At 42.6% G+C, this 18,712-nt stretch overlaps 2 protein-coding genes across 3 annotated transcripts in view; both read left to right on the forward strand.

Moving 5' to 3' along the window:
* The first annotated feature begins 5,741 nt into the window (after positions 1 to 5,741).
* On the forward strand, positions 5,742 to 9,728 carry LOC147203553 (CCN family member 3-like). The gene is made up of 5 exons (XM_086113582.1): positions 5,742 to 5,981; positions 6,434 to 6,662; positions 6,762 to 7,016; positions 8,104 to 8,327; positions 8,561 to 9,728. Exons 1-5 carry the CDS (start codon positions 5,931 to 5,933, stop codon positions 8,852 to 8,854), a joined length of 1,053 nt encoding a protein of 350 aa, XP_085969708.1. The 5' UTR covers positions 5,742 to 5,930; the 3' UTR covers positions 8,855 to 9,728.
* A 4,334-nt stretch (positions 9,729 to 14,062) lies between these two features.
* Positions 14,063 to 18,712, forward strand: part of sntb1 (syntrophin, basic 1) — a 34,688-nt gene continuing 30,038 nt past the window's right edge. For both annotated transcript variants that reach the window (XM_086113629.1, XM_086113630.1), the window contains exon 1: positions 14,063 to 14,546. In XM_086113629.1, the coding sequence (XP_085969755.1) occupies positions 14,063 to 14,546 (484 nt within the window). The remainder of the gene's footprint in view (positions 14,547 to 18,712) is intronic.

Consider the following 18,712-nt stretch of genomic DNA (forward strand, 5'->3'; position numbering starts at 1 on the left):
TAAAGTGAGAGCTTCACCTTTTGGCTCAGCTCTTTCTTCACCACGACAGACCGATATAAAGTCCGCATCTCTCCCCAATAACTATGTGATGTTGCAGAGGTGTGTCAACCACAACATCCAGAGCTTTGAGGAACTCTGGGCGGATCTCATCTCATCGGGCTTTGCCACCGAGGAGCTTTTTAACCACTTCGGTGACTTTAAGCCCACCTCAGAGTGCCCAGACTCTGCTTCCTACAAGGAAGTTGAGGAGGTTTTCGGAGTATTCTGCCACTGACTCACAATGTCCCGAGTCAGGATCAGCAGCGCCCCATCCCCACTATATACAGTGTTAATGGTGCACTGCTTCCTCCTCCTGAGCGGTGGACCAGAATTTCCTCGAAGACCTCCGGAAGTCGGCTTCCGTGGCCTCCCGAACTCTTCACACACCAGTTTTTGGGGTTGAGCCAGCGAGGCCCACCTCCACACCTGGCTCCAGAGGGGGGCCCCGGTGACCCACATCCGGGTAAGGGAAAACGCTGTCCAATGTTTTCGTTTATCATAAGAGTCGATGAGCCATGCTTTGTCTGGTCCCTCATCTAGGATCTGTAACCGCACATTTTATTTCACGTACACACATAAATACCTAGTGGAGTGTCTGTCATGTGACCCAATCCAAGATTAAATATCGGCTTTCATGGTTCTGAAAGGAGCTACTTTTAGTTCTCTTTCTGTGTGCTTTTCTAAAAATACTGTCTTTTTAAAATGTGGCCAAAAATTGCAATACTTTAGATTTATTTTTATATGTAATGCCCCCACATGGTAACCATATGTTGGGCAGGTCCTTCATCCGAGGAAGTGAACACAAACGCCTTCATGGCGGAGAAGCCGTCCAAGCATGGCTACTGCCGGACGCACTGTACGCCCCTTAACAGGGTGTCCTGTCACAGCCAGAGAGGAAAAACATGACAGATTGGTGGCTCACGAGAGATTAACAACCTGCAACTTTTTCAAAGAGGGCGTTTAAGCTTAAAACCTCATGGCTGACCCTGTAAATAATAATAGAAGTAGTATATTAAGTCCAATTACTGTATATTAATTGTATTGTTTGGAGTCCAATTAAAAACATTTACTTGGACGTTAATAAGTGAAAAGCGAATCAAAGCTTGCCATTTTGTTGATGAATCCTCTGTGGGTTAAATTTGTATTGATGTTTTAAAGATTTCTGTCCATTTTTATTTTAGAGGTATGCAATGTGCATTACCTGTACATCCACATCAACAATTCTGGTTGATGATGACAAATTGCTTTATGGACCACTGGCCCAGCATTGCACTTGGGTGTTTACTGACCCGAAATCGCTTGATCCACACAGTGACAACATGATCGTACATCAGATCATCAAAACTATTGTGACCCAGACTATTGTGCTTTGTTTGAGTTGCACTTAAGCTTCTTTTGCTTGTCTTCCGAGTTTGATTGACTCCTTCTGCCTTTAGATCACCTGCTCACTTCCATCACCAGTGTCTTGCGATTACAACTCTCATCATCATATCATTGAAGTATTTTAAATCTAACAATCTCTCAACGGGGTGAACGCATCCACATGAAGTTATATCCCTTGTTGACGTAGACCTTTTGTTGAGGAGGAAGATTCTTCATCCGTTGTGTTGACCAGACTTTCAATCGAAGACTCTTCACTGTAGCCATCCCTCAGTTCACAAGGCAAGACATTTCTTCATGGTTGTGTCACCTTATTTGCAGATTGATATCATGAGAAACAGAGTGTAGTCATTGAAGATTGTGGAAAACTAAGTCAAAATGAATGCAGTGTCAAAGACAATTTACAGTGAAGCATAGAACTGTCAGAGAAGACATTGCTGTGCTTCCTGTAAAAGGATAATAATTGCTATTCAGTTTGAATGCATGTTTTAGTCTTTTAGACTACTGTATTTTCCACACAAAAAGGCGCACTGGATTATGAGGCACGCCTTCAATGAATGGCCTATTTTGTCATTTTTATCATACATTGGGCGCACCGCATTATAAGACGTAACGTACAATGCATCAACTAGATGGAGCTACGCTCAAGGAAATGCCAACAGAACGATCAGATGTCAGGAAAACGTATTTAATAAAGCAGTGGCACAGTTCACTCAAACAGCAACAAGTTATAAAATTGACTCGTTAACATTGAACTCTCTTGCCACTGCTCTATTTCTGTGTTTAACTGCTTAACCGATTGTCTTAAGTTTGAACTCTGCGTTGTCAGCATATCTCGAACAAGGAGACATTTTGGGGTCGAAATATGACCGTAATGACCATACACAAGCCGCATCGGATTTTAAGGCGTGCTGTGAGCTTTTATATAATGGAAGGCTTTTAGGTGTGGAAAATAACTTTTAGTGCGGAAAATACGGTAACAGGTGCCTCCACGCAGCTCACCATGTGGTGATAAAAAGCTATGAGGCAGGTCGACAAGCGCACATGGATTCATTGGGCTCACTTCACAGACAAGAAGTCAGTGCACGGAAGACATCATTTCACAACAGTCGCATCCATGAAGCTCAAGGTGCACTTAAATTAGAACTGTTTGGAATCACAGCGTTATGCAGTATGACATATGGTTGTCAGATGTTAGGTCTGCAAGCAGTTTGTACACACAGCTTCAGATCTTCAACGAGTCGGTGAATGCATGTGCATATTTGCATGTTTCATTGCAAATATGCACCCCCCCCCCACACACATTACAGTAAATAAAAATTACAAGTATTTATTACAATTTGTTGGAAATAAGATCTGAAGAGTACTTTTAAACACTCAGAATGTGAACAAAATTCATGTATGGCATATGACCGCAGTGCATCATCCTAAGAGACGTTTTCAGTATTTCACCTGTACCAAATGTTGCTACATGAGAGGGTCACAAAGTTAGAAACACTAGTCGGTGTAGTTTTATGGCTTGTGAATGTGATAACCAACATTAAAAAAAATAATAATAATAACCTATAGATGCCACACAGTCATGCTAATGATGTCCAACTTCGCAGTATTTTCTTGTGTGGGCCAACCGCATGAGAAAGTGCGTGAAGCCTTATGACAGGTTGCAGGCAGTAAAGGTTACGATCGTGGTGGATGTGTCTTTGTTTGGAAAAGTTAAACCCCATTTCAAAGTGTCAGTTAAACATTTCCTAGGACTGAACAAAGTGCATTTTGTCCGAACGTGATCATAACATCTGGTGCGAGGTACATCCTCAGTGGTCCAGATGGCGTGACTGTCGTCACTGGGGCAGTATTTCCTCTCACCTTCCTCGAAATATGACATCTTTGCTTTCGTCTCGGCTCTCTCCATCTCCTTCATGTCTTCACTGCAGCTATTTCACAGATAGCATGAATGTGCGTATGCAGACTTCCCACCTCATTCTGATATCACACGTACTGTGCCAGGTCATTCCACTGTAAATAAGCTTCAATATGTTCAGTTTTTGCACAGATACTTGCATATTGACTTTTGGAGAAAAAGTGTCACACATATATTCACAGGTAAAAGATCTTAAATCAGTTAAGATATTCACAAGCTATCATTTCCATGGAAACCTTGGCTCATTTACGTGAATGGCGCATCAGCCAGGACATGTTTTTGCTAGCTGGCTTTTCTAACCCAGAAAAGAAGTGGAAGTACGGAATTTCATCATATTGTCATCTGACCAACATTTAATCAACATTGACCTTTTTTTTTTACCCACATCAAACAATACAAGTGTACGTTTACGTTTTATGATCTTTTGTAAGCAAAACTATCAAAGAGCTCGAAAGATAATCTTGAGGTGCTTCGCATCATATACAACACTTGAAGTGAGCAATTTTAAAAGTGAAGTCAGGGGAGCAATGCTGCACTGCTGGCAGCGCCCGTTTGTGTCATGTTGAGCTTGAAGAAGACCAATGGAAGAGGCATGAGGCGGCACGGTACGCAAACACAACCACACAGTGAAGTTCAACATTCTTTTGCTCGCATGGGACAACTATTGAAGTAGAAAGCTCTCGTCCACTCACTGCCAGAATATACTGTGTAGTCTACATGCTATACTGTCCACACAAAGAAAGGGCCTTGAGCGGATGATCTAATGAAATGTTATCTACAAAAAGATTGTTCGTTATGTTCCATGGTCCCCTACTGAAAATGATTTAGCTTGGGAAGGCCACACCACTCACACACAGGACACAAGCCAATGCTAAAACAAGCCATGCGTTTTACATCAGAGAAATCTGACCGCACACCTCCAAATAACAATATTACAAAAAAATAATTATCTCTTCTGGATTTTTAGTGGCTGTCATTCTGTTACATAGCAACAGGTCAACTGTACCCCAGCCATCTTGTTGAAGGATATTAATTGTTCCACTTCAGTATATGGAAGATACATATTTGTTTTCTATCCAATAAAGTAAATATTTTATTGAAACTGAATGACACTTTTTAATTTAGTGGGTGAGACATCAAGTACGGCGGCACGGTGATTGACTGGTTAGCATGTCCGCTTCACAGTACAAAGGTCATAAGTTCAATTGCTGGCCTTTCTGTGTGGAGTTTGCATGTTCTCCGCGTGCCTGTATGGGTTTTCTCCGGGTACTCCAGTTTCCTCCCACATTCCAAAAATATGCACGTTAAGTTAATGGAACACTCTAAATTGGGCCTAGGTGTGAGTGTGAGCGCGAATGGTCTTAGTGTGCCCTGCAATTCGCTGGCAACCAGTTCAGGGTGTCCCCTACCTACTGCCCGAAGTTAGTTGGGATTAGGCTCCAGCACGGCCGTGGCCCTCGTGAGGATGGATGGATGGATGGGTGGATGGACATCAAGTTAAAGGCAGACTTCAATTACCTAAAAGGACAATAAAATGACAGCAAAGCCACCAAATATGGAGGAGCCGGATCCTTGAGAGCTCTGTCAGTGACAAAACGGTAAAATATCGTATTGAATCCTAAAATGAAAGTGTGAAGAAAGTGAATATATCCCACGGCACACCTGATGATCTCTCACGGTGTTGGGAATCGGTGGTACAGATTGATGACGGGTTCTGTCACCGAAAATTGCTCACGTGTAAATATCCTTGTGTCTCAACGGGGGCCAAACCACAACACAACTTCTGAGCAGATGTGATGACCTCCGTGCCAGGCTCCCACCGATCCAAGCTGATGACCATCCAAAACTTTCCGGACATTTCCATTTCTGGAAACAGTCAAGATCCCTGTGGATGTTGCGGATTTTTCCATGTGTGCCCTCCCAAGAAGCGCCCAAAGAAATGGGTCAAAGGCTCATCATGCCTAATGGTAGATGGACCAAAGAGAATCCCCCCGAACTAGGAATTGGAATCTTCCAATCATGTAGCCCAAAGGGGAAACGTAACCATCCTTTCATTCCTCTATTAATTTTTCTTGACTATTAATATATGTCTGCACAACAGCTGTCTATTGTGAGGGGCAAACCGCACAAAATGAATGGAGTTTTTCCCCCGCCACTTTAAATCATTATCTTTGTCTATATTCTGTCTGTCTGTATTTTTAGCCAGCATGTCTTGATGGTATTACAGTTTTCAGGTATTCATTTAATGCAATACAGTACAACAGTATTACTGCTCTTGTTTGCATTTTAGGGTATAAATTGTCCCACGTGGAATCTCCTTTTGGCAGCAGGTCCTCCTCAAACACATTGGGCGTCACATTCCTCGCTATTGGTCATCATGGTGACGACGGGACAGCTCCTCTATATAAGGTCCTCCCCTCCTCAGTCCTGAGGCACAACGACAAAGAGAGTACAACCTTCTGAATTTCATGCAAGTTAGAGACAGAGAGAGGAGGGAAACGTCAACCCTCAATCCTAGGACTCAAGCGAGCTTCAGTATAGACACTTTCTACACCGAATATTTTTTTTTCCCCCAGCACTGCATGCTGAAACTATGACTTCTTTGTGTGATACAGCTCTTTTTCTCATATGCTTGACTGCACAGGTAGGAATCCCATTCTTCAGATAATCTTGGAAATTCATGTTTGTTTGTTTTTAACTGTGAGCAGCCCTTAAAATGTGATTTAAATATCACGATTACACATATAATTAGAACTTTTCAATTCACATTTTTACCTGGTAAATTGTTACCAGCCTTTTTAAAATATACAATTTAAATAAATATGACACTCATGAACTTGTCATTCTAATCAGCATCGCAGCTGACTGGCTAAGAGAAATGGCAAGGATCATGGAGTACATTTTAACTTACGTTACTCGCCTTGGTTCCTTTTCTTCACAGTTTGCTTAATTGTTCACGGCAATTAAATGTGTTCACTTTGCCAGCTTTACATCGCTGACAAAATGTTATGCATTCCACCTTTGCGCATTTATTCCTTACGTTTTGAAAATGTACACACATTGGAGAAACATTGTTTTTATGTTTACCCCAATCAGATGTTTACATTAGCCCGGTCCCAAGTGTGTCCACAAAGATGCAAGTGCCCGGAGGAGCCCCCGATCTGCCTCCCCGGGGTGCCCCTTATCCTGGACGACTGCGCCTGCTGCCTTGTGTGCGCTCGCCAGAAAGGTCAGGCTTGTTCCGAAACAAATCCCTGTGACTCACCGAAAGGCCTGCAGTGCGACTTCACCTCGGGAGAAGACAAAAAGACGGGCGTATGCGTTGGTGAGTCAGACTGCGCAGTATCCAGATATTGAGATATTGCATGGCATTGTAAATAAATACAACATGATTCCTGGTTGTGCGACGGTCTTTGTCTTCCAGCCCATGAAGGAGACGTCTGTCTTCTGGATGGTGTGGTCTACCAGAACGGCCAGACCTTCTTCCCCAGCTGCAAACACCAGTGTATGTGTCACGAGGGGCAGATCGGCTGCATACCGCGCTGCAACGTTGACGTCATGCTGCCGGGGCCCGACTGCCCTGTGCCACGCCGAGTCCACGTCCCTGGCGAGTGCTGCGAGAAATGGGTGTGCGATTCCCCGGCTGAAGCCAGTGCACTGGGAGGATTTGCTATGGCAGGTAGGCGGGCATTTCATTCGGTGCAATCTGGTAACATCCATCCAGTTACAAGAGTTGCACCAACGGGCTGCCTTTACCCAGATAATAATCCTGATATCTGATTGAGAAAGTTGGAGATTTATTTCTACGTCTAGTTCAGGGTTCATAAACATTTTTTGAAAATGAGGGCTACTTCTTCGGCACTGATTAATGCGAAGGGTGTCCACTTTGCTACACAATACTGAAATCATACAGTATATATATTTAAAAACACTGGACAACAATTTTTAAAAATTGAAGCAGTGAACTTTTCTGAGTGATTATTTTTTTTTGCTCTGATTCCAAATCTGCCTGAGATTTTTTTTTCTTGCACATAATAATAATATAATATGTAAGACACTTACCATATTTTCCACACTATAAGGTGCTTCGGAGTACCTTCAATGAATGGTGCATGGAACAGAAGCTACAATAGTGGCTGCGGTTGCGGTATGCATCCACTAGATGGAGTTACGCTAACGGGAATACAATACAATACAATACAGCTTTATTTATGTAGAGCGTTCACAACCACTGCAGCTGTAACAAAATGCTTTACAGAACACTTAAAATACTACATCCAAGAAATCAGATATCAGAATATTGACCCATATAAAAAGCACATCACATTATAAAGTGCACTGTCGATTTTTGAGAAAATTGAATGCTTTTAGATGTGCCTTATAGTGCGGAAAATACGATACGGCGATTGGCTGCCAAACAGTTCATGCCCCTTAAAATGCAATAAGGCAGACATAATAAGATATTTGTCTTGGATTTCATTTGATGAATGTGCCACATGCAGACACACAGTCTTCCTCAGACTTGGAACACACACTCCTGGCGTCGCACTAGTGAGAGACACTCAGAGTTGAAAGGTTATTTACTTAGCTCTGACCTGTCAGAAGAAAAGGCCAGGATGATGCACAACACAGAGGAAAGAGAGTGTTATCACCTCCACCACAAATGTGAAGCATTGATGTGATTGTATGATTTTTGTCCTTTTTTTTTTAGGTGAAAGGCTAATTTGAATGTTTTTAACCTTCCTCACCTACACGTACTCCTGCAGCTTTTCGTCAAGAGGAAACGGTGAGCTTTGACTCCTGGGACCCCAGATTGAACTGCATTGAGCAGACCACAGAGTGGGGAGCCTGCTCTCGCACATGCGGCATGGGGGTGTCCACCAGGGTCACAAACAAGAATCGCCGTTGTGAGCTGGTGAAGCAGAGCCGGTGGTGCATGATCAGACCCTGCCATGACCAGCAGGACCAGACAGCGCTCTCTCAACCAAGGGTATCCTTGAAGTTGCGCTTATTTTGGGATGGGTGCCAAACAGAAACAAGTACCACAAAGTATACGATTAAAGATTACCCCACCATTAATCAAGGTCAGACGGGATAATAATACTTTTTGAAAGATCTGTCGTTCATTAATTGATGAAGACGTTTGATGAAGATATTACATTGGCATGGGGAGAACATACTATACATGTGTGCTAAAATGTGCCTTTCACATTGTGTCCCCAGAGAGGCAGTAAATGCCAAAGAATGGTGAGAAGCGATGCAGCCGTCCACCTCTCCTACAAGAACTGCACCAGCGTCCATGCTTACAAACCTCGCTACTGCGGCTCCTGCATAGACGGCCGTTGCTGCACCCCACACAGAACCAAGACCGCCCTGGTGGAGTTCACGTGCGCCGGCGGTAAAACCAGCAAGAGGCCGGTCATGGTGATCCTGACCTGCGTCTGCCACAGAAACTGCCAGCGGGACAATGCAGTGTGGCAGCCTTCGGAGCTGGGCTACAGTGGGATGACGGTATAGGTCAAAGCTTTTGTCATTACAGGCAATGACTGAATTCATGATTTGGAATTCCTTTGTGTTGGACAAGTTCTTGTGCAAAATCTTGAACATGAGTTGTATCAACTCTTCTTTAGTCCAAAATATGCAAACGTGACGATGTGGACTCTTCTGTGCACAAATGAAAGTCAGCATTGATTTAGAGTGAAAGCACTTAGCACATGTGACGTAATGAGTCTCTCCTCTTTTGGAGATCACATTTAGAGAATGAACCACGATGGATATTCATCACAGATTCACAAGGTATCCTGAAAGCATTTATGGGACGACACAGGACAGTCTACGCTGTGTGAGTGTTGGACGGCTTCAGTTAGCCCTGCGGATGTGTTCGTGTAAAATAAAAACTGAAATCAATATGGAACCCCTTTTCTGAGAGTCAAAAGTGTCATGTAAAAATGTTAACATAAGTTCCAATACGTTATGATTACTGTAGAGGTGTGTAGTCTCCAAGTATGGGATGCCTTGTTAAAATAACTGGACCGTGCTCTATGACCTGGCCCTAAAGAAAGGGCTCAACCTTTGATCAGAGGTCATTATTGGGACTTTGTGTCATTTCTAACATCTGCCCGATGTCCTCCCTTGTTGTATCTGGCTATTAACACAATAATAGCTGCATATTTAAGTCCTAGTATGAATGACAAAGGTTCTTGTTAAAACTTGCTGTAACAGTTTTATTTTCTTTGTGTGTGTGTGTGTGTGTGCGTGTGCGTGTGCGTGTGCGTGCGTGTGCGTGTGCGTGCGTGTGTGTGTGTGTGCGTGTACATGTTTATGTGTGTGTGCGCGCCTGTGCTTCACATTCTTCACTCATAATAACTGTTTTGTTTTTTGATAACTTCTGTCTAACCCCTTTCTGCCTATGGGTCCGTAAAGTCCTTTAAAAATAAATGTATTTTTGTATCAAAGAGCTTTTCTGTTGTTGCCCACAACTACAGAGTTGATATATTATTTATCTTATATTAGGGGATTCCAGACTAGGTCTCAGATGTTATTTGCAGCCCACTGTCTGTTTTTAGTGACAGTTACCAAAATTAACACTTGACATTACCTGTGTCATTTTCCTGCATTCTAATGAGGCGGCCCCAGTTCTTAAAAGTTACGCTTTTGTCTTGTCAGTCCACGGAATATTTCTTCCAACGTTTTTGTGATCATTAAGAACAAATGTTATTTTTAGTTTTTCTGGGGGGGGGCACTGGTTTTCACTTTGGACATCTCCCGTGGCTGACATTTTAGGATGGGGTCTTTATTGTTGAGTCCAAAACTCCATTTTTAACTTAAGACAGTGAGGCCTGTGGTTTTTTGGATGTTGTTCTGAGCTCTTTTATAGCCTCCTGGATGGGTCTTTGCACTTACGGAGTCGTTTTACTTAACTGATACTTCTGGGAACTAATATTAATATCCGAACTAATATTAATTTCTTTGTGTCTTGTTTGTTATCAACCTGATTTGTATTGTGGAATAATTGCTGGGGTGGGTGTGCGGGGTAGATCTATTGGTCTCTTTCATTTTGTCTGATCGATACTGTTTAAATGAAATTTGCATTCAACAAATTTGGTGGTAATCACGTGTGGGTGTGACCACTGGCCAGTGAAACCTATAACTCAGTTGTCCAAAAAAATGTGGTTCACCACAGTTAACTCATAATTTAACAAGAGGGGTAAACAATTACTTCTTCAAATGGGGGCGAGTGATGGCAACGGCAGTTCTTTTGACTGGACTGACTCTCGTCTAGAGGCTGTTCATTTAAAAGATTCACCCCACAAGACTCACAGGCCTGAGTTCTTCAGTGTTCTCTCATTAAGTCCACGAATCTGCCATAAGGTTCACATTCCCACTCAAACATATTTCTCAAATCATAGGCATTCCCAGAGTAGTAATGTCTAAATACTGTATAATAACAAGGATCAAACTGGAGTACCTTTCATTTCTGCCTGCATTTTCTTCTCTGTCCAGCAGTAGACGCTAATGTTTCATTAAACACGGTATGCCTTCCACTGCCACGCGGATGACTTGTTAGATCCATGTCCCGCTGAGCAAAAAAGACTTTCTCATTGAGTCCACTTTTATCCTGTCTGGAGGAAATCAAGACCTGGATGGCACAAAATGTCTTGAATTTCAATGAAAAGAAGACAGAAGGGATGGTGTTTGGTCCCAGTCCCTTGTACATCCCATCCTGCGGAATTGGGCCCCCTGGCTCATAATCTTAAACTGGACAGAGAGTTTAAATTGCTGCCGTTGTTAAATCCAGCTTTTTTCATCTTTGGCAGCTGGCTAAAGTAAAGCTTCTCCTTTCTCTAGAGCACTTTGAAACAGTAATTCATGCCTTCATCACATCCCAGTTGGATTACTGTAACGCACTTTACTTTGGAGTTAGCCAATCCTCCAGTAAGCGTCTCTAGTTGGTCCAGAATGCTGCTCACCTATTGACTAGAACTCGTAAGAAGGAGCACATAACTCCTACTCTGGCATCCCTTCACTGGCTCCCTATACATTTTAGTGATCTTGTCAATATCCTATTATTTGTTTTCAAATCTTTAAAAAGCCTACCTCTCATCCTACCTCTCTGAGCTCCTCCACCCCGACGCACCTGCCGGTGCCTCAGATCCAGACACTATTAGAGGTACCAAGAACTAAGCGGAGGCTCATAGGGTATCAAGTCTTTTCCGTTGCTGGTCCATCTCTTTGGAATGACCTCCCACTGAACCTTCGGCAAGCTCCCTCACTGCCCATCTTCAAAGCTCATCTTAAAACTCATTTTTATTCTTTGGCTTTTGACTCTGCTTTACTCAGACTTGATTTTTAGTTTGACTGTTTTAGTGGTTTCTACTGTCTTTATTCATTTATTGTTTTATTGTTTGTTATATGAATTATTTTTGCTCCATGTCCAGCACTTTGTATACAGCGGTGGTTGTTTTAAAGTGCTCTATAAATACAGTTGAGTTGAGTAAACACGACACTTGCGCAACACGTCACCACTTCCATTTCAATTGACAGGAGTAATATACCTTTCTGGTTACCTTGATTGATATGACTGTTTTTTTCAAGCACGGCCCTAAACCGAGACTAGGAGATAGTCAGAAATCTGTGTAGCCCCGGTAAATCCCCTCCGGCATTGTATTTTACATTTTAAAATATTTCTTATTCATTTAAGATAACAAAGTTGAAAAACATCAAGAAGTTCACAAGTAGCCATTTTGTTCCAATTCAATCCCTGTTTCCATATTGGTGCTGCACCTGTACCCTGTGTGTGTTTGGGAGAGGCGGGGGAAGTCTTTCGTTTACTTCCACAATTGGTTTTGCTTTTGCTCTGTGGTCACCTGAAATATTTTTTTCTCCTTTTTTATATATTGTTTGGACAAACTCAGTTTGAAAAAATTAACATGTGTGTGATGTGTGTTGTGCTTCTAAAAAAACCTGCAAAATAAAACAAGTGAAGTGATGTTTTTTTTTCTGAGAAGCAAGAACTTGTCCACGTGTTTGAAGAATTTTTTGCTATCTGCGAAATTTGTTGGCAGAATCTAGTGCTCAAAAAAATGGCCGCAATGGTGACTCATGTCATGAAAAACTCTTGAGTCGGGTCACTCGTAAGTCCAGGTTTAGTGAAAAATGATCTCGTCTCGCATGAATTGAAGACACACGTAAAGAGTGTAAAATAAATGAACATTATTTGTCGTGAATAAATACAAATTTTCCGATCAATGAAATGAAATGGGACAATTTCCCAAGATACACCTGATGATCTCATGTAATACTAATGTGCAAACTTGACTTGAATTGTGATGTAAGGCCAAAGAGCGTGGGAACATTTGTTCCTGCAGTAGCTCCCAGATTCAAATAGCAATTAATTATCAACCACTGCATACTGTTGTTAAGACCACCTTTTTTCTGCTTGTTATTTTTTAAAATGTTTTGAAGGTCATTACCACAACAAAGAATGTGCATTGAAGTGGATATCTCATTTCCATATAAAAGTTTGTTGTTTTTTAAAAAGCCGAGCTGCTACACCACACCTCATTAACGCAAATATCCTGTGAAAAATTCTCTCTTTCTTCAATTCAACCACATCCCATCTTTGCTTGTTTCACTTCTAATGAAGGACTTTCCCCCAGACTTGTCTGTGCAGTTTTGTGCAGTAATTGACTACAGTTTGACTGTTCATCGGATTCAACCAACCAATTTCCGGCTTTGTTTGAATTGAAAACTTTATAAAAGTCCCCCACGTCCACACCTTTTTTTTCCCCAGAAAACATGAAAAACACAACCAAATTGTGATTTCTTTGTGATATTTATGAACAATTTCGGAGGATAACAGAATATTTTAACAAAATATGCAGCCGATTTTAGCAGAGGTGGCCAGCATCATGAGATATTTAAGGCATTATAAAAATCAGACTAAGGTTAAGAAGGTGACGATATATTGTACAGCACACGCTTAATGTCGTAAAAGTAAGTGTTCCATCACACCAGTAGGTGTCAGAGCAACATCAGTCATCTAACAGGGTTTTTTTTGGAAAGTTTCTCCACACATGCTGTTGAACAGCATATGTGCATCCAGTGCAGATAATCTTATCTTCATTATTATGATGATTACGATGATGATGACGATGATTAAAAAAGATCTGTCTTTCTTTCGAAATGTCAAAAAACCGGAACAAGCGCATTCCTGGAGGCGCGCAACCGACCCCACGCCTCCATCCGTGCACGCACACGCACACGCACACAACGTACAGACAGCAAAGGATTGTGGACTTCAATTCTACTTATTGCCGTTTAAAACCAAATAATATCTACATTTTGATCAAATCACGGTTGATTGAAAACGCCAAATCTAGTGTACGACTTTAGATAATGCCGTGAGATGCTATGTGCCGCCACAATGACAATTTTGGACGGTGCAAATGAGGAAGTGCACATTTAGAGGTTCTTCATTCTCGCGTAGCTCCATGCGAGTGTCCAAATGTTGGCACGTCGTGCACACGGTGGTTCCGCAGGTATGATCGCTTGATAGCCGGGAGCAAACTCCACCCAACAGACGCACACGCGCACACAACCTGTAGCCGAGTGCGGCGCTAAAATACGTGCTGCTCGCACAGAGGCGCGTGGAGAAAAGTTGTGTGGGTCAAAGTCTGGCAGCTCGGGAGCAAGCGGGACGTGCGCTGAAGACATGCTTCAAACATGGCCGTAGTTGCAGCGAGCGTGCAGGAAAGTGGATTTGTGGAGGTTTTGGTGCGGGCTCGCTGGCACAAAGTTTGGGTGCACTTAAACGAGGAGGCGCTCACGTTGAGCTGCGAGGACGACGCCGTCAACTCCAACGGAGTCGTCACCAATGGATCCTACCTCGACAACAACAATTCGAACAACGGTCCGAGGCTGCCGGACCAGCTCAAACCCGTCCCGGAGACCATCGCCAACAGGAAGCGGTGCGTTAAGGTGACCAAGCAGGACGTCGGCGGACTGGGGATCAGCATTAAGGGCGGCAGGGAGAATAAGATGCCCATCCTGATCAGCAAGATCTTCAAGGGGTTGGCTGCGGACGAAACGCAGGCGCTGTACGTTGGGGACGCCATCCTGTCCGTGAACGGGGTCAACCTGAGGGACGCGAGCCACGACGAGGCGGTGCAGGCGCTCAAACGGGCAGGCAAGGACGTGACCCTGGAAGGTAAGCATCGTGGTGATGGGTGCAGTCAACGTGGCGAATTTCGACCACAATAATCACAGTTGTCGAAGACGGAAGATATTACTGGCATGGTAGTCCCTGTGGGCGCATTCTAGTTGTATTTGTAGGCTGTGGTGTGCTGTCAGGATCAGCAAGGGCTCTTCTGCTGGCCCAAACACTACCCTGCCTACTTTTCTACCTAAATTCCATTTATGATCCATGAATTTTATCCTTTTATTCAGAATATTCTATTCTTTACATTTTGTAGCATTTCTCTTGGCTCTGCTGTTTTCACTAGCAACATGCAGACTGTAGTTTTTTTTTTTTTTTTTGTCCTATCAGGTTTCAGCACTCCATACTACAATGCCATTCTAATCTGCCTCGGCCTCCAGAATCAGTAGTGTTGGTTGATGTAATTTCAATTTAATTAACAATGGGACTGTTTCTTTAACCAATCAGATTTCAAATACGCCCTCCTGGCACCCTTGTTGACTTTAGCATTTTTCGATGATTAGCTAACTAGAGGAAAAACACTTTCAAAAGCCAATTTCGACAACCGACAAACATTTATTATGATTATATCATAAATTTTATTTTTTGTTTTTGCCATGCTGAACTTGTTAGCTAAATATTGATAATGTATTAGCACAGTTGGTGTTACATTGCATCCTTATATAGTATTGCTAATTTCTATTGTTGCAATGTGTCAGAGATGCTCACTCGGACAGTTGAACACAGACTGGACCCAGGAACAGATTGTCTTTGACTGCCAGGCAGGAGGTACGGTTTTGAGGAGTGAGCACGAGGTAGTGTGCAATGTGTTAGTGGTAGTAATAAAAAATGGACGAATTCGGGTAAATCCCAAATGGGGTTCATGTACCAAATGTGTGGTTCGCCACTGGCTTTAGAGAACAGGTGACAAGTCACAACCACATCAGTTTATTTGGTCCGCAAAGGTGTGCCGCAATTTTTTAAAAACAAGCTCTGTAAATGATAAACACAGTCATGTGGTAGGGAGATTATTACATTTACCACACATAAGAAGAATGAAAAGAATTGCAATGTGCTATAGCCATGTGTCAAATCTGCAAACAAACTCGATGCAGTTGAGGTTCTGGCTATCAGACGTCATCCATGCATCCATTTTTCAATCCGCTTATCCTCACTCGGGTCATGGGGCATGCTGGAGCCTATCCCAGCCGTCTTCGGGCAGTAGGCGGGGTACACCCCGAACTGGTTGCCATCCAATCGCAGGGCACACATAGACAAACAACCGCATTAATCAATCAGATGGCTGTTTTGATCATGTTTAAAACTTTATTTCAAGTTTCTTTTGAAAGAGGACTTTAGTTTTAGAAATTAAAACATAGTTGGACTCGATCGAGTCAATAAATATATTCTGTAAGTACAATGGCCAAGTCCGAGACAAGTCCAAGTGAAGTCTCAAGGAGACAGAGTCAAGTACGCGACAAAAAAAAAAAAAAAAAGCGGAGAGTCCCAACGCAAGAACTACAGCCCTGCAATATTTCTTAAAACACGGCTTTTCGAGTTTTTACGATGATGATTTGAGCCAGTAACCTATAGAGTTTTCAATCATGTGATTTGTGTTTGTTTGTCTGCCTCAGACCGGGAGGATAAGCTCGGAAAGAGTTGGTGACCTGTTTGTTCTCATTCGTTCTTTTTGTATCGGCTACATTTTCAGTTTCCATTCTCCTAAAATGAGGCCTAAAAATTGGATTGGGTCAGCTGCCATTCAGGCAATCCAAGAATCCAATGATGATGATAATGATTAAAAGCTTACCTTCAACCAAGTTTTCAGAACAAACAGGGATGTTCAGATTTGCTATCCAGCCGGAATGATATCAACTCTACTGATTTGTGAAAGCCAGTTGTTTCCTTCCGTTCAATTTTCTCACTTTGTTTAAAAACTGGTGACAAAAAAAACTTGAAATGCACCGGAACAAAACAACACGTTGATCTCCATCACGGCAGCCGTGGTGTGATATCACAGGAAAAAGATGTATTATTTGTCTATGGAGGTGCCACTGTATTTTTAATTGGAGCACAAAAAAATGTGTTCTCTTTCTCAAAATGCTCTTGCTTAACCAGACCTTCCCTGAGCGGCACATTCGTGTTTGAATTCATTTTGCTGCTTTTTTTTCCCGATGCAAGACGCAAATCTGTTGAGTTTCTCGCTTTCTCACTCACTCAAGCACACACACACACACACACACACACACACGAGTTTACCAACATAAACAGTTGCTTTTAGAAGATGAAAATTGGGCTGATAGAAGATTACTCTGAAAGCTGAACAGCATTTTGCACACATACACACACACACCCAGACACAGGAAAATGTATCATGTAAGTGCCCACTTCTGAGTTTATTCCTGTTCCCATGAGGACTCTTGAATGACGAGTTTCTCCCTCCCTCACTCAGTAGCGCACGTGCAATACACACACGGTGATGATCCTTCCTAGGGGAACAAGGGGAACACACTGCAGAGGGGAAACGCAGAATTGATAAGAAAAATAGGCAGAGGGAACCGAGCAGGGGAAGCGTGGAGTAGAATTGCGATTTTAATGGAGAAATGTGGCGAGGGAGAGCAAAACTGCAGGACAGCTAATAAGGGAGGCGAAGAGAGTGAAGCAAAGACGCGGAGGTAAACTTCAGGGTACACAAGTGCCGGGAGGTTATGGTGCACTCATTTGGGAAAAGCAGTGGATGTGCAGTCAGTAATGGATCTCTGTGAACCTGGAAGGCAGCCATCCATCTACCCAAGCGTGTATGTTTCATTCCTAGTGAAACACGTGATCTGTGATATTCCCAGAGTTCCCTTTAGTCCTTACTGTAAGTCGCTTTCTGAAACTGGAGAGACGCGGTTAGGACGAGAGAGAGAGAGAGAGAGAGAGAGAGAGAGAGAGAGAGAGAGAGAGAGAGAGAGAGAGAGAGAGAGAGAGAGAGAGAGAGAGAGAGAGAGAGAGATCAAGAAGAAATTAATTGGAGAGGTGAGACGTGTCTTCTGTGCATTTGCTTAATGAGTCAGAAGCAGTCAGTGCTAAATATACGCAGGTGAACGCTTCCGCGGAGATGCTTGTGTACATAAATGAAATGTAAATGGAAGCAAAAGTTAGCTCAAAGAGATATTTTTTGTCTGTATATTGTGCTCAAGAAGATTGTGTCAGCAAACCTTTCCGTAGGAAATATGATGCACACCATAAGGACTTCAGCAAACAATGTTTTTGAAAAGGTCCTTCTACCTGTGCCCTATGCGTTAAGGTCTATAACGGCATGTTTGGATGACTGGCCCCTAGAGCTCAGGTGTCAAAGTCAAAGCCTGGGGGCCAGATCTGGCCCGCCACATCATTTTATGTGGCCCGCGAAAGCAAATCAAGTTCCATGATGCTTGCTAAAGTCTGAACCAAAATTATGTAATCCACAATAACAGTCATTATTCTTGACTTCTGATTTTAAAACTTGTTGTCCATCAATTTGTTGTGCACTGTGTGTGTAATATGTGGAGGTGATTAAACATTTATACGGTTTGCCAAAATTCATAACGGCCCTCCAAGGGAAACCGTAACTACAATGTGGCCCGCGACAAAAATGAGTATGACACTCCTGTCCGAGAGGATCATCGTGATCTCACCCTCATCAAACACCTTGGGGATGACTGGAGGCATTTTCATTTCTTGAAGGTGAACTGTTGCGAATTTATAAAGCAGAGGTCTCAAAGTCATTTTCAAAGCAGGGTGCCCTCAGAGAGCTGTTATGACTGTAAAAAATCATATGAATCTTACAATTTCATATTGTCGCTGTCAAGTGGAATTCTTGCTTCTCAAAAAAAAAGGAAAACCCCCCCAAAACATCATCTGGCTTGGGTTACTAAAGCACGCTGCTTGTTCATACTGCTATTATATACCTTATATTGCTATCCTGACAGCACAAAAAGGCTACTTCACAAAAAGCATTATCTTCCCAATTTCATTTTCAGACTTCTCGGATTAGTGTTACAAGACATCAAACAATGAGTTCCGAAAGCAGTGTATATTATTAAGTGGAAATGATTTTTTTCCTTTTTGACTGACACTCTCTTCTGCACCAAAGCATTACAGCTATCCAGTTTTTCACAAAACAGGCTTACCGGCACCCAGATATATCCAAC

The sequence above is a fragment of the Hippocampus guttulatus genome, chromosome 6 (genome assembly GCF_054856545.1).
Source record: "Hippocampus guttulatus isolate MCC_2025c chromosome 6, RoL_Hgut_1.0, whole genome shotgun sequence".
Lineage (NCBI taxonomy): Eukaryota > Metazoa > Chordata > Actinopteri > Syngnathiformes > Syngnathidae > Hippocampus > Hippocampus guttulatus.

Excerpts from the sequence above, each read along its gene's own strand:
- LOC147203553 (XM_086113582.1), top strand. The coding sequence starts at position 5,931 with ATGACTTCTTTGTGTGATACAGCTCTTTTTCTCATATGCTTGACTGCA. Across the intron at positions 6,663-6,761 it reads AAAGACGGGCGTATGCGTTG|CCCATGAAGGAGACGTCTGT; the intron begins GTGAGTCAGACT and ends TTTGTCTTCCAG. Across the intron at positions 7,017-8,103 it reads GGGAGGATTTGCTATGGCAG|CTTTTCGTCAAGAGGAAACG; the intron begins GTAGGCGGGCAT and ends GTACTCCTGCAG.